Source organism: Pagrus major, chromosome 11 (genome assembly GCF_040436345.1).
Source record: "Pagrus major chromosome 11, Pma_NU_1.0".
In the NCBI taxonomy this organism is placed as follows: Eukaryota; Metazoa; Chordata; class Actinopteri; order Spariformes; family Sparidae; genus Pagrus; species Pagrus major.
The window spans coordinates 16150209-16164632 of record NC_133225.1 but is presented as its reverse complement, the minus strand read 5'-3'; the positions used below and the strand labels follow the sequence as shown (position 1 = coordinate 16164632).

The 14424-nt window shown below is 42.4% G+C and overlaps 1 protein-coding gene across 1 annotated transcript in view; it reads left to right on the top strand.

The window, feature by feature from the left end:
• Positions 1-10688, top strand: part of acbd6 (acyl-CoA binding domain containing 6) — a 37274-nt gene extending 26586 nt beyond the window's left edge. Inside the window, exons 7-8 of the mRNA XM_073476867.1 lie at positions 6786-6816; positions 9839-10688. Coding sequence (XP_073332968.1) covers positions 6786-6816; positions 9839-9993 — 186 coding nt within the window. The 3' untranslated portion in view covers positions 9994-10688. The remainder of the gene's footprint in view (positions 1-6785; positions 6817-9838) is intronic.
• Positions 10689-14424: the final 3736 nt, after the last annotated feature.

Genomic DNA, 14424 nt, shown 5'->3' with positions numbered 1-14424 from the left:
ACTTTTCGGCCTGTTCAACTCTGACACAATACATCTCTATAATCCCTGGCATCCTCCAGGACCTCTGACAGCTCTGGACCTGTGACTCATTCAGGATTTCCTCACCAAACTATGAGGTTGTGATGGCAGCGATGGGTGTAAGCGGGGTGGAAGGGATCGGGGACCACCGGGGCACTGAAGGACACTCCCAGGCTGTGTGAAGGACAGTGAGTTTTGGCGTCAGGCTAATTTGACCGTGGGTGGCAGTGCTCACACGCTGAGTGGCAAGGTTACCTCTCCCTGCTCAGAGAGGAGACCCAGATTCAATTAGGGCTGGCCCCGGTCTGCAGATCCTTTTAACACAGGGGGCCTTCCCAGCTCTCACACACACAAACACACAGAGCTATACACAGCAAACATAGGGCAGACTCGTGCATGTACATGTGTTTGTGTGATAGCTTTGTAGCTGCCTCAAGGGATTTCAGTGATGATTCTGCATGTGCATTCATTATAAATCATCTTTAGTTCACATTACACATGAGTTGGCTGCTGTGTAACATGTTTTACAATGACATGGACATCATGAATTTGGTGGACTTTTCTCCAAAGAGTGTTTCCTCAAATGCATCACCCACACCTGGGCATTTATGTGGCAATAATATAACTCTAACAATGAACTGAAACAGACTCAATGTTCTCTGTTACAGACTATAGGGTTGAGCAAGTACTCGGTACAGATAATTTCTCTTAATGAGTACATGTGCCATCCGAGTAGAATGTGTAAATATCATTAATTCTGAGGCTCTTCTGTCAATAGTCTTCTAATAAATAATGCTTGAATGACACTCATTAGAGCGCATACCTCCGCCAAGGCCCAGCAGTCCCCTTCTGCACTCACTAATAGATAGCAGCCACCTAAATTCACCAGTTTTTTCATCATGATCCATGTTTCCTGTAAAATTAATGAAAATATTGTAAAACGCCCTATCTCGTAATGTGAAAAAAAGTGTGAGAAAAATTCCTGGATCTGTCCCTTTTATCTGGATCTGCACCAAAAGTTAATGGGGTCTATTCTGGGCCAAGACCCATACTCCCTTCATGTTTCATGGAAATCTGTTCAGTAGTTTTTTGTAATCCTGCTGACAAACCAACAAACAAACAAACAAACAAACACATAACCTCCTTGGTGGAGATAATTAACAAATTCCAGTTAGTCCCACCCACTCCTGGTTTAAACCTCACCTATTATGAGTATGGATACAGATAATTCAGTTGGTTGAACAGATGCAGATAATGGTGTATTAGCTCATCCCTAATAGATAACATACATCAAGTGGCTGCAAGTTCATTTTCTTGCTATTCTGAAACCTGCATGACTTCATGCAATCCTATTGTATGTACTTGTAAAATGCTATTTATAATCAACCAAAACTTAAAAAGTGCATAATCACCAATATGGTGCTGTAAGTTGGTTCTGTCTGGTCCATGATGTTGGTGCCACTGTAGCTGCGCCAGTTATAGATGGGACCTGATGAAGGAGGTCTTCGTCTCCTCCATCTTACTCAGATCTGTGTTCTGCTCTCTGATTAATGGCACCTGCTCATCATAATGCTATCTGCTGGAATCTGCATACCAATGATCCCAGTCGCCTATCGATTCACCCCTCATCTTCCCCACACGCACCCCGGAGACTGATACACACACACACACACACACACACACACACACACTCATCCCCTCTCTCTCCCTCCCCCGACCACTGTCATTATAAAAGTCAGCAGCTGCTGCATGCATTGATCATAAATCATAATTGCTTGTCCATTTTTCCCCACTTGTTTAATGTTGCTGTCAGGGACAGTAAGGGGAGAAAAGGGGGGAGGCGGGGAAAGAAAGAGAGGAAGAAAAGGCCAGAGAAAGTTTGCTGAAGAGAGTATATGATAGTGAGAAAGAAATAGATCTAGCAGAGTTTAAGTTCCATGCAAAGCGAGTGTTGGATTTGCAGAACAAAGAAAGAGAAGCCTTTATGTGTGTTTTAATACAGTCAGCGAGTGGTCATTAGAGAAACTACATTAGCCTTTTTATATTCAGCTGTAATGGTTGCACCTTTTTAAGAAACATGTTGGAAGTTTTTCTTTCAGGTTTGCAGATAATCCACTCATCTCCCCCGTAACAAAAAACTCTGCTGCTCCTTCTAAAAGACTAAAACGCTCCTCTTGTTTTGTGATGTCGCCAAGATGAATGCCAATCATCTTGATTAAGGACTTGATTGTTTACAGTAATTACACTAATGTCTCAAAATGACTAGTCATGATTTATTGATGCTAAATTCCAGCACCTTTTAAGTAGTATTTTTTCTATTCCAGACAAAACATTTGTTAGTGAAAGACACTGATGAAGGCATTGTGTGCCAATAATGTTCTGTACCGCTTTAATTATAGTTACTATTGAAAATAACACAATTCTTACTAATTAATAGATGGTAGAAAGATGCCACACAGAACAAACAGGGCGACACAGATAGCATTTTTCTTGCTTTTTCTTTTAAGAAAGAGGAGGAAAAAGAAAAGGACACACACACGCACACACTGTGTCAGTCTCTTATACTGCAGCTGGTGTTGGATTTGAAGATACCTTTAAACTCAGGCCACAGTCTACTTTCTGGCTTGGACACAGACAAACAGAGTGAAATGCAGACCTAGTTTCGAACAAAGATTGACTCAAGGGACCTCTGCCCTATTTGTGTCCCCAGACAGAGTTAACTTTCCACTTCTGATATGCTCTTGATCCCTCCACTCAGTGCTGGTGTCAAACAGTTCGGGTCGAGCTTTGGAGTTGTCTTGCCCTGTCATTTGAGGTCTGCAAAGGCAGACTGTAGAAAAACAAGTTAAAGCACTTTCCAGAAGCGAGCATCTGTGACAGTCCCATTGTGTGTTCCCTGCAGATAAACAGAGTTACTGCACAGTTAATGTTTTATTGTCAGTCTGACTCTGGGTTGCATGGTCGTTCCTGAACTCTTCACGGATAATTTGACTGAACAAGACACAAATATGTAGACATAGTCATTTAGTGTCTGTCTTATTTTTTTTAGTTTTATTCCTTTATAGATCTGAAATAATACTCTAACTAGTCCAAAGAAAGAGAAACTATGTGCTCATATGTCTCCACATCCTTGATCTGCTGTCTTTTTCGTCCATCCATCTTGCTTCACATCATTCGTGTGGTAGAAATGATAGATCGGTGCGACTTAAATTCAGCAAAACTGCAATTGTACTAATAGATCAATCCCTATCCATGCTGCTCCTAAGCATATTGCTCCACCCCATTAGGGTGATACGCTACACAGTGCTGGATCTCTGCTGCTGCTGCTGCTGCTGCTGGTGGTATTGTGCAAGCAGCTGCTTTATTGAGCACTCTGCTGACATCCAGCCCAGCATTTCTGCACCGCAAGGGGAAACTTTGGATGACATGTAAAAGCAGGGGGTTCGGTGCGACATGTCTCAGTAATGGGATGGGAACAGGGGGTATTGCAGGTATTGGGGGTGAGTGGTGGGATGGGGGTGGGATGGGAGGGGAGGGAGTGTCTCTTCCAGGCTGCCTCCAAAGCAAATGGAAGACAATCCAATTTCCTGTGATTCCATCAAGCCTCCGTCCAGGACGCAGGGGCATTAGGGAACGCTGAGAGGACAGGCCGCTGACCCCTCACATGAACATGCACGAAGCATGTACGCTGTGCACGTACACTCACCATATTTCCCCACAAACATGCAGGTGTATCTGTAGTTTCTCTTTTCCTTCATCTGTCAGTTTTGTACTGAATGTTAGGTAAGGCGCATTTTTTTACACATACTCATTCTTACTTTGCGTGTGTGTGTGTGTGTGTGTGTACGTGTGTGTGTGTGTGTGTGCTTGTTGAACAACGGCCCGCAGATTAGCGACCGCTTTAGATTAGGGCTTAAACCCCTTACACTTTAATTATGACTGTATGTATTTGTGTGCATTAAGGTCTTTCACTTGGCCCCGGCTGTAAACATCTGTCACTGTCTCATTGTGCTGAGGCTTTGTGTGCATGTATGTGTGCATGCGTTATGTGCGTGTGTGTCCGACTTAGGCTACTTCAGGGGAGACTAGACTAAAGACCGGTTAGCTGGGGACCGGTTTTCCAACTGGGGACAAAAGCTGACAAAAGTTGATTTTGGGTCAGTAGTTAAGGTTAATAATGTCCCCAAAAGTGACCTATGTTAACCTGTGTGTGTGTGTGCGTGTTTCTGACTTAGGCTATATTAGAGGACATTAGACTAAAGACCGGTTAGTTGGGGACCGGTTTTCCAACTAGGGACACAGCTGTGTTCCTATTTGGGAAAAGGCTGATTTTGGGTCAGTGGTCAGGTTAGGGTTAGGCAAGTAAGTCTATGTAACGTCTCAGGTAAAGTGATCTGAGTTTAAAGTGACTGAAGTGAATGTGTGTGTGTGTGTGTGTGTGTGTGTGTGTGTGTGTGTGTGTGTGTGTAGAGGTACTATGCTGAAACGTTAAGAGAAAAATCTGTGTTGAAAATGTTTTTTTCCTTGTGGTTTTCTAAATATGGCAGAACATCCCTCTTTTTATATTTTCATAAATATCCTGAAAGGTAAAATTCCCCCCTCCACACAATTGTATCGCACAGTTCTACCTGCCGTCTCTTTCTCTCTCTCTTTTGAATCATTGTGAGAGACAGACACAATGTACGCAACACATCACAGGTTGCGATTTGACTCGCAGACAGACGGCATTGTTGTCTTGGGTTAACTACGGCACGCTTTCCACGCTGGTGGCGATTTGCATCTGTGATCTGTGATCCACCCAGAGGGAATAGAAAGCTCTAATCCAATCAGCAGGTCCCTGAAGTGCTGCCCTTGAGAGAAAGAGAGGGAGAGAGAAACACAACAATAGGCTCACTCTGCACTGGGCCCAGCTAGAGAAGGAAGACAGGAAAGGGACGAAGAAGGAAAAGGGGAAGGAGGGACTGAAAAGGAATAAGACTGAAGAGAAGACTGAATGGAAAGAGAGAGAGAGGTGGGTGTAGAGGAAAAGGAAGGGTGACGGTGGGTGAGATGATGGAAGAAAAGAGATGAGGGAGGTGTGGTTAGGTGGAGAGAGAGGTCAGAAGAAGAGGAGGAGGAAGGATTGGAAGAGAGAAGAGAAAGGACATGGAGGTAACCAAAAGAAGAAGGTGCCTGAGAGGATGTTCTGTTAGAAGGGCAAAGGTGGAGAGCCTAATGAATAATTTCACCATAACAGTTTGAGTAATTTGGAAGTATTTCCACCGCAGTGACATTTTTCGGCACTGAAAGAAATGTCACTGCGCCTGCTGGCTTTTAATCTGCCTCTGAGAGTTTGAAACCTTTTGTTCTTGGCTCAACAACGGAGAGTGGAGGCAACAGTTTGACCATTTATCATCATTATGAGGTGCAAAGGCAGGCTGGAACAGTGATTAAGAGCTGAATCTCCTGTTGATGATGCCTGTCATATATTGTGTCTTATTTCACCTGCACACACACACACACACACACACACACACACACACATACATTGTGTGTCCCCAATCCACATTTCTAAGAAGAAATATATCTTTACCATTGACCCCTTGAACCCAAGTATCATTTTTAGTGTTCAGAAGACAGACACCCACATATCAACCGGCACACACGCACCCACTAACACATGTGCAGACGAAAGACCACCTAGGATTTTCTGGTCACCCTCCGACACTTGGTCATCTCTCCATTATTCCTAAACTGCTCAGGGTTGTCAGGGTTGTATAGCCTCCACGGCTAATTCATCACAAAGATAAAACTGTAAAAATTCTATATTTTTCTTATTGTCAACAAATCTCATGAAAACAAACTAAATTAACAATTATGTTGAAGCCAAATTTTGGTTTTAATATCAACTTTTGTTTTGATAAATTATGCAAAAATATAATGAAATATGGGGAGTGGGAGAGAGACACTCACTTCAGCCTTCAAGCTCCAATTCCAAGTCTGGTATCTCAGGGATTTCTGACACTTCTAACACTTGGTGCAAAGAACTACACTGGACGTGTGAACAAACAGCTGGAAAAATTGCTGGCAAAAGGAGTCCACATTAAAGTTCACTATAAACACTGACAGATTCAGTTGAGTTTTTTTTTTTTTTTAATCATGCTATACTATTGTTGAATGTGCACAAAAGTCGTGTTGGGTTGAGATCAGCCAAATGCTGGTAAACATGCAAGTGTCTAGTCGATTTTGCTTCATTCACCAGCCAAATAAACAATTGTATTCTATTGGGTGGCTGGTAAATTTTGAACATTCACTAGCCATTCACCAGTGGGCAAAAAGTTAATTTTGCACCCGATATAGAACCTGGGGCTGTCACTCGTCTGATGTTGGAGTTTAGATACATGATGCTGGAGGCACCTCCGCTGTAATACGCTGAGTTTCAGCAGCTCGTTGGTTCAGGTTGATCAAAGCTGAAAGTCAAGTTGAAAGATTTGATTTTGCAGGTCACATGTTTCTCAAATCAATATCTCATCTTCTCATAATCCACCTTTTGGTACAATGAAAACACAGCACCCTGTGTCCACAACCAACAAGTAGGAGGTAATTGGTGTTCTAGTAGCTGAAAGTTTTCCTGGGAACTTTGGGCAAAGTAATGAAATTTCTCTTACATGCAAAAATGTGATTCATTTTTTATTTCTGATATTTCTTTGAATTTGCACTCCCTGGTGTATTTTATTCTCCCACTGGGCACAGGTCTGTTGATGTGAAAACTTGTTTTTGTCTTGCAGGATAATGAAGGACAAACAGCACTACATTATGGTAAGAAGGCCTCTTTTATTATTCTCCAAAAATGTTTGAAAAAATGCACAATGTATTTTCTTTTTCCTGCTATAAAGCTTTTTGTAAGTGTATGAGTCTATTTTTCAAATGGTGAATATTTCATTTTGGGACGGAACCATCCACATTTACCGTACACTGACATCATTATGTCGTCTGTGTGTGCACTCTATTTATATATAGCACCTTGTTTCCTGTGCACACCCTCTCTTTGCCCACATTTGTCTCAAATTTGTCATCCTTGCCTCCTCTTCCTCGCACTCTCTCTCTTCCATTCCTCATATTTATGTTCTACAGTTTCTTTCACCCAGTTTCTTTTTATTCCTCTCTGTTGTATCCTGTGGCTGCCTGTGAGTGTGCGTCCTTTGGTATGTATGTGTGGATGCCTGTCTGGTTTTGTTCTGCGTGTGTGTGTGTAATAATCGCCAGGCCTCCCAGAGGAAATCAGCACTGGTCCTTAGACTCCCCTGACCCTCTCGTGCCCCAGCACACACGTCCCTGAGGGGCGGTTCCCCTGTCCTCTGAGCCTCTGTGTGTATGTGTGTGTGTGTGTGTGTGAGGCTGGACCATCTGTTGGTGGCTTTGGAGTGGGCATGTTGCATCACCCACCGGCAAACTGCACACACACAAACACACGCTCTCAGCAGCAGAGGAAGCCCCGAGGATGGGGCATAAAAAGATGACTAATAAACATAAGCGATGAACTCCAAGAGACAAATAGCAGAGAATGAAAATTCATTCCCACCTCTCTTTGCACAGGGCCACAGTGGCTGGCAAGTGATTAATTGAGGGTTTACTGCTCACCATAAATTGTTCTCCTCCTCTACGGCTCCCCTGAGGGCCAGCCACTTTTTACAGCTCAAGGCCCAGGCGAGACACCCTCCACGCGTACACACACGCGCGCCACTGGCTAAATAAAATACTGTTTAGAGCAACAAGAGGAGGACTGCAAGCGTGGCTGGAAAAATAAGCCAAGCTCTGTTAGTCTGATTTGGCTGTAAGATAAGTGCTTTCTTATAGTGTTTGACACTCACACGCCTCACGCTTTTCATAGACACACACACTTGCTTACACACACACACACGCATGCATTCCGATGTATCATCATATCTCATGCACACACACTCCTGCCAGCCAGCTCGCCAGCCACCCCTGGGCTGGAGGTTAAAAGGCCTGACTGTCAATCACCGCGGCTGCTGACATCAGCGATCATGGCGCAGCACACAGCCGGCTCTTTAAAAGGAGTGAGCGATTGACACCGACAGAGAAGAGCACTCAGAACAAGAGAGAGGAGATGAGGGGGGGCAAGGTGCCAGAGGGCCGAGAGGTGCATCAGGAAAGCAGGGACCTGCTAACTGGGTTAAGAAAGTGCAAGCCTCCCCTTCTTCTTCCCCCCCTTACACAGAGAGAGAGAAGACCCTTTTAGTGGGGCACAAATTGCCAATGGGGCAGAAATGAAGTGTTTGAGAGAAGCACAGGTCCAGGCCAGTGTCAGTGCTGGGCCTGCAGATGGGCTTTTCATTAACTGCAGCACTGTACAGACTTTATTAAACTATAGTACGCAGAAGAGTCAAATTTACTCAAACCTGGTTCACACCATTATAACAGCAGTAGTAATCCATCGAATTCACAATTATGGTATTTATCCAGATAAGAAAAAATGTTACACAGTATAACAACAGTCCATAGTTTCAACAGGAGTGTACAGTCATGTTAGCATCATGGGCGCCCCCCACAGTTTCTGAGTGCAACACCACTGTCGTAAATACAAATCCCAGGTCTGTAATAATTTGTCAGACGTAATGTTGGTGCTAACTACAAACCAAACTCATTACGTTATAACAGTGTTATGTGTTGAAAACTGAAGTTGAAGTAAACATGTCTGTAACGCTGTGATCCTACCCTCTCACTGAAGTTACATAGTGCATAAACAAGTGCTAGGGGGGCGGAGTGACTAAGACAGAGACACCATTCACCCTATTAAAAGACACTGTACCATCAAAATGATTTTGAAGCTGTTATTTAAGTTAAAAAAGTTACATAATGCTGCTTTAACATGTTGATGTTTAACAGGTATAACGTTTACCATGTTTATAATCTTAATTTAGCGTGTTAGCACACTAACAATCGCTAATTAGCACTAAGCATAAAATACAGGTAATTTAATTTGCAGGGATTTGTCATATACCAAAGTATTGGACACTGGAGTGCAGTTCAGGCCGCATCTTTCTGTCCAAGAGAGTCCATGAGAGTAGTAATGAAGTCCGACCCGAATGTGACACGTGTTCTGTTTTTCTGGTGCAGTTGATGTAAGCTGATGCACAGAGTTTGTCTTTCCCTGTCATGCAGTTACAAGTCACCTGTTACCCTGATTACAGACATGTACAGTGTAGACTGTGACTGTGTTTTACGCAAAAGAGCATCTGGGGCACCCAGGAGCTCAGTTTGAGCATGAGGCCCATTTACAGAGGCTGTGTCCTTGCCGCAGTGGCCAAGGGTTTGATTTCAACCTGTGGCCCTCCCTCTCTCTCCTCGTTCCCTGCCACCCTTTGCCTGTCCTATCAAATAATGCCAACTGAACAAACCCAAACTGAACATAATTTCTAAATCTTTGTTGGAGCCCGGCATGTTGGTACCTGTTTGATGTGGGTCGGGTATCCATACTCGACTGGGCACATTGATCTGTTGATGCTTCCAGATACAAACTTATGGAATCACCAAAGTTATTACAAGAATGTCTGCATCACGTTTTGTGGCAATCCATCCAAAAGTTGTTGAGATAACCCACAAATGTGAACCTAATGACCCTAGAGTAAAAGTCATTGGAATCAAAGTCGTTGGGATACATCATCTGGGAACCATGAACGTTTGCACCAAATTTGGTGCCAACCCATCCAGTTGATGTTGACATATTTCACTGGAAAGCTGCCCTATGTCCTCTTACTCCTTCAGTCTTCTTCTCATCCTAACTCTGCCGTTATTTCCCTCTTTCTTCCTTTCGTAGCATCGGCGTGTGAGTTTGCCGACATCGTGGAGCTCCTGCTGAACGCTGGAGCCGACCCGTCCATCAAAGACATGGAGGGCTCTCTCCCTGAGGAGGTCACTGAATCAAGCGCCATCTCCTCTCTCCTGCGTCAGTACACTGCTCCGAAGGGCTAGGTCACCCACCTGCCACCACCAGATCCCTGCCCCTGTCGTTGTCTCCCCTTGTTCATCCCCAGCTGGATTGCATAAGTTTTATTTGACTTTATTTCCAAATACTTGAGGTGAGTTTGATTTCATTGGCTATTTGGAGCTACAGGGTGTTAACATGAGCCCTTCCATTTGATAAGACTCATGAAATGAAGCACACCACATGTATTTTCATTTATTCTAAATACTGTATATTGACTTTATATGCCCAGTAGGGTTGGGTGATATGACAGTTACTGTAACTGGTTGAGAATTTACTGAGGTAGCTGTACCTTAAATATCTCATCTGAGCAGGACTGCTTATTGGTATTATTGGAATGACAGGATTTGTGAGATGAAATATGTGGATTTGTCAGGTATTTAAATCACTCGAGGAACCAATAACAGACATTCCAGTCCACATATTTTATCTAGAAACGGTATAACATTTCTGAAAAGTCAAATCACAGTATATGATATATTGTTATCATGATATAAAATTACATTCTGTAATAGATGATTTTATACATATCACCCCCTCTACTGCCCAAGTCTGACAACCAGCCAGGACTTTTAGTCTGGGTCAGCCCTCTCTGACCATTTGATCATGACTCAATTGTGTTACTTTCAAGGAATGCTTTGATCATTTGTCATTTATCTCATTAAAGGCTTCAACAAATCTGTTCCCTTTGACTTGTTTTCTGTTTGTTAGATGACTTACAGTGCGGGCTCTGATAGCTCATGTTGGAACATGTACGGAGGCTGAGTGAGCCTCTATGCCCTATGCTCTGTGGGCCCCGCAACACGGAAGATCCAGGTTATTTTATAGCCAGGAAGTCGAGCCATTTTAGCTTTATGCGCCACTGAGCAGCTTTTTGTCAGGCCTGGACTTAAAGAAGGACTCAGATGCAGAGGGTTATGCAGATCAAGCAGGTTTTATTTCTTTGAATTGCTTCACGGCTCTTAAGAAACGAGTGAGAAACAAACCGGCTATCAACTTCAACTTATCTAGGTAATTTACAGGGAGAACAAAACAATAAAAAACAGAAAATCACTCCGAAGAGGAAACAAAAAACTGAATAAACTAATCTACTCTATCGAGGATTCTTAGCTATGAAATCTCAAACAACATAAAGCGCTCCACACAAGGGAGGTTCAGGGATTTACAAAACTTTATTCTACTCTATATCTAGGAAACAAAAAATAAATACTATGAACAAAAAACCACTCCAACAGAGGGAAAAGAAAAAGGCTATAAATCAAGGCTATCTTAATACTGCTTGAAAAAAAACTACAACTCAAAATCACTCTTCTTAAGAGGAGGAAAGAAAAACAAGAATACCAACTTAGACTCTGTAGAAGAACACTTGACGTAGACATGGACCATGGGAGCTGGAGACACACGAACGAACATGATACTCTGGCACAGGACAACATGCAGACGCAGACTTTAAGCACAAGAGGGTAATTGGGGACCAGGTGAAAACAATCAGGGATCAGGGGAGACGTCAGACCGGTGACACAAGAGGAAGGGCAAGTGACCTGAAACGAGAGGAGAGTTACTTTTCAAAATAAAACATGAAATTCACAAGACAAAAATCCCCAGACGAGACACCCCTCACCGCGGTGTGACACTTTTATAGGAATGAATGGGGCTCCGTCTCCAACACTGTCCAGATTTGAATTTAACATCCTTGGTGTCATCTCCTCTCTCTCTCCCCGCCTTCCTGCCTTCTCCTAGCTGTCCTATAAAAAATAAAATAAAAAATAAAGGATTAAAGCCCAAAAAAATAATCCAAAACAAAAAGATAATTTACAGTCAACATCAGATTACAGACTACTTTATCATCCATTGCACAAACACACACAACTAATGTTTGCAGTGGTAGTACTTGTACTAGCAAAACCATTCTAAACTCACACCCCACCTTAGTGATCAATGTGGTATTGAACACGGACATTTTATGACAAAATCAGACTAAACTTCTGTGTTTGCTTTACAAAAACACAACCAAATAAGGCAAAGCATTACCCACAAAGCAGCTGAGAAGATGGAAAAAAATGAAAGCAAGAAAACTGAAGAAAATCTGGGAGGAACACACAAACGGTACCCCCGACCAGGTCTGGTACCTGCCTGCCTAGAAGGTAGCAAACAACACGATCTTGCTGAAAGTCCAACAAAGTGGTATGCTACAATACAAATGAGAACTAATACAAATCCACTGAGACTCTTTTTCTTTGGCCTGTATGTAAAAGAGTGCAGTCAAAATAACGCATGCATGGAAATAGTAACTATGCAACATATTAAAACACGATAAGAAGATTTCCCTGATGTTTGACTATTCCTATAGTCTTAAAGTGAGAAAACACTCAGAAAACAGTCAAAATTGAGCCCAATTTAATCTGTAAGGTCAAACATCTTTCAACTCTTTGCCTTTTTCAAGAAAGAGAACAATAAAAGTACATAATCTGAACAAGAGCAATGCCCAGCATTGCAATATACAGAAGCAACAGCACCAACAAAATATATTCATATGTACATAATAAAAAAGGAAAAGAGGGAGGAATAGAAAAAAGAGATATAGAAAGAAAAGAAAAAGTAAATAAGACAAAAAGAAAAACAAACAAACACAGCCCTATTAGCAGCCAGGTCAGTTCATCATTCAGTACATTGTTTTGTATGTCATTGTGTTCCAGGAAATAATCATTTTTTTAAAAAAAGGTATCCATTTCCATCCATGTAAGGTCAAACATTGTCCGAAAAAATACCTGACGAAACAGTTAACTAGCATTGACAACATTAGTAACAGTTGCTCATTTTTCATAAAGAAACATTTGACTAGGAAGATGTGACGTTAAGTGCAAGTTTTGTCAATATGTAATTTAAATGTCTACATTAATAAAATATAATAATAGATTTAACTGTTTAGCGAGGGTAGCAACATTAATCAACTAGTCACACACATCCCTAGTAAAAACACGTGTATGTTTGTATGTACAGTATGTGCATATATATATATATATATATATATATATATATATATATATATATATATATATATACACACACACACACATACTGTCCATTAAAAATATTTACATGTATTTGTTGCAAAACTTTGATATATTGGTGTTTATAAATGAAACAACTTGTTTTGGAGTCCTGACACACTGCTCTCTCCACACTCCACTTATTAACTGGCCCATCTTCACTGTACACACAACACTGGACACTACAACCTGCCTGTGTAGTATTATGTCATATAGGAGAGATCTGGATGTTCTCCAAAAATAGCCAACACATGGTCTGAGTCCAAATCTGCTTTACTCCTCCTCAAGCTCCCCTGATCAGCACATTCTCTCTGCCTCAGCTCACACACACACTGCACCAGATGAGAATACACTAAATCTGGATCCTGGATCTTAACTACAGCTTTATGAAGATGCAAATGCACATTTTGTACACAGCAGTGTGGACAAAGCTTAATCCTTTACTCTCTAACACACTCCCTTGCTCCACGCCTGCCCTCATTCCTCAGTGTTTTACTTAAATCTGCCTTGACACAAGGCGTTAGATAACCGTCTGAACATGTCCGGTTGCAGCCTGTCAGTCACTCACAGATCAATGACAGCAGAAGATGGTCTATGCGGCATTGGTAGTCATCACCAGGGACACCACTTCAAATTCAATTCTTGTCCTGACAGCTGTTGTACAGTTGCTGTGGTGAATTGAGATGCAAGTGAGCTGTGCTACACATGAGGTGAATTAAAAACTCCCCACATAATGGCTATATCTGCATCCATGTCCTGTCCTTCCCTCCTGCACAAATCGCATGAGAGAAGAGCTTTTTTTTTTTTTGTCCAAAAAGTATCATCATTCACTTTCGTAGACTCCAGCCATACAGCCTTCCTCAATGACATTTTCTGAGTCTGCCCTCATGAATTTTGAGGAGGAACCCCTACACGAGTTGAGAGGAAACCTTTTGAGTATTCAACCTGAGTCTGAGACATGGTGCGCTACAATCCCACAAAGAGACAACCAGTGACCATCTTATTGTTATGAATTCCATCCACATCCGGCCATTAGGCTGTTGGTGTATCTCTAAAGCCTGTTTGGGGCCCGCTGTTGTCTCCTCGTTGCTTCCGAAACCCCGTTACGCTGGCTTGAGGTAAGAGAGGGTGACGGCAGTAGAGCTTCCCCCCCGGCTCGTCTGCGAGACTCTGACACTAAGCCCATTATGCTTCCATTATGGGGCTTCAATTTTCCTCTGAGCTTTTCACTTTTGACACTGCAGCTCCTTCCCTCTCCAAACCGCAGACTCACACACTCACCTCCCCCCCACAGACCCAATATTGTTAAGCCGGTCTGAATATTTATGCATTTTTCAGAGGTGAAAAGTAATAAACTACATGTACTCA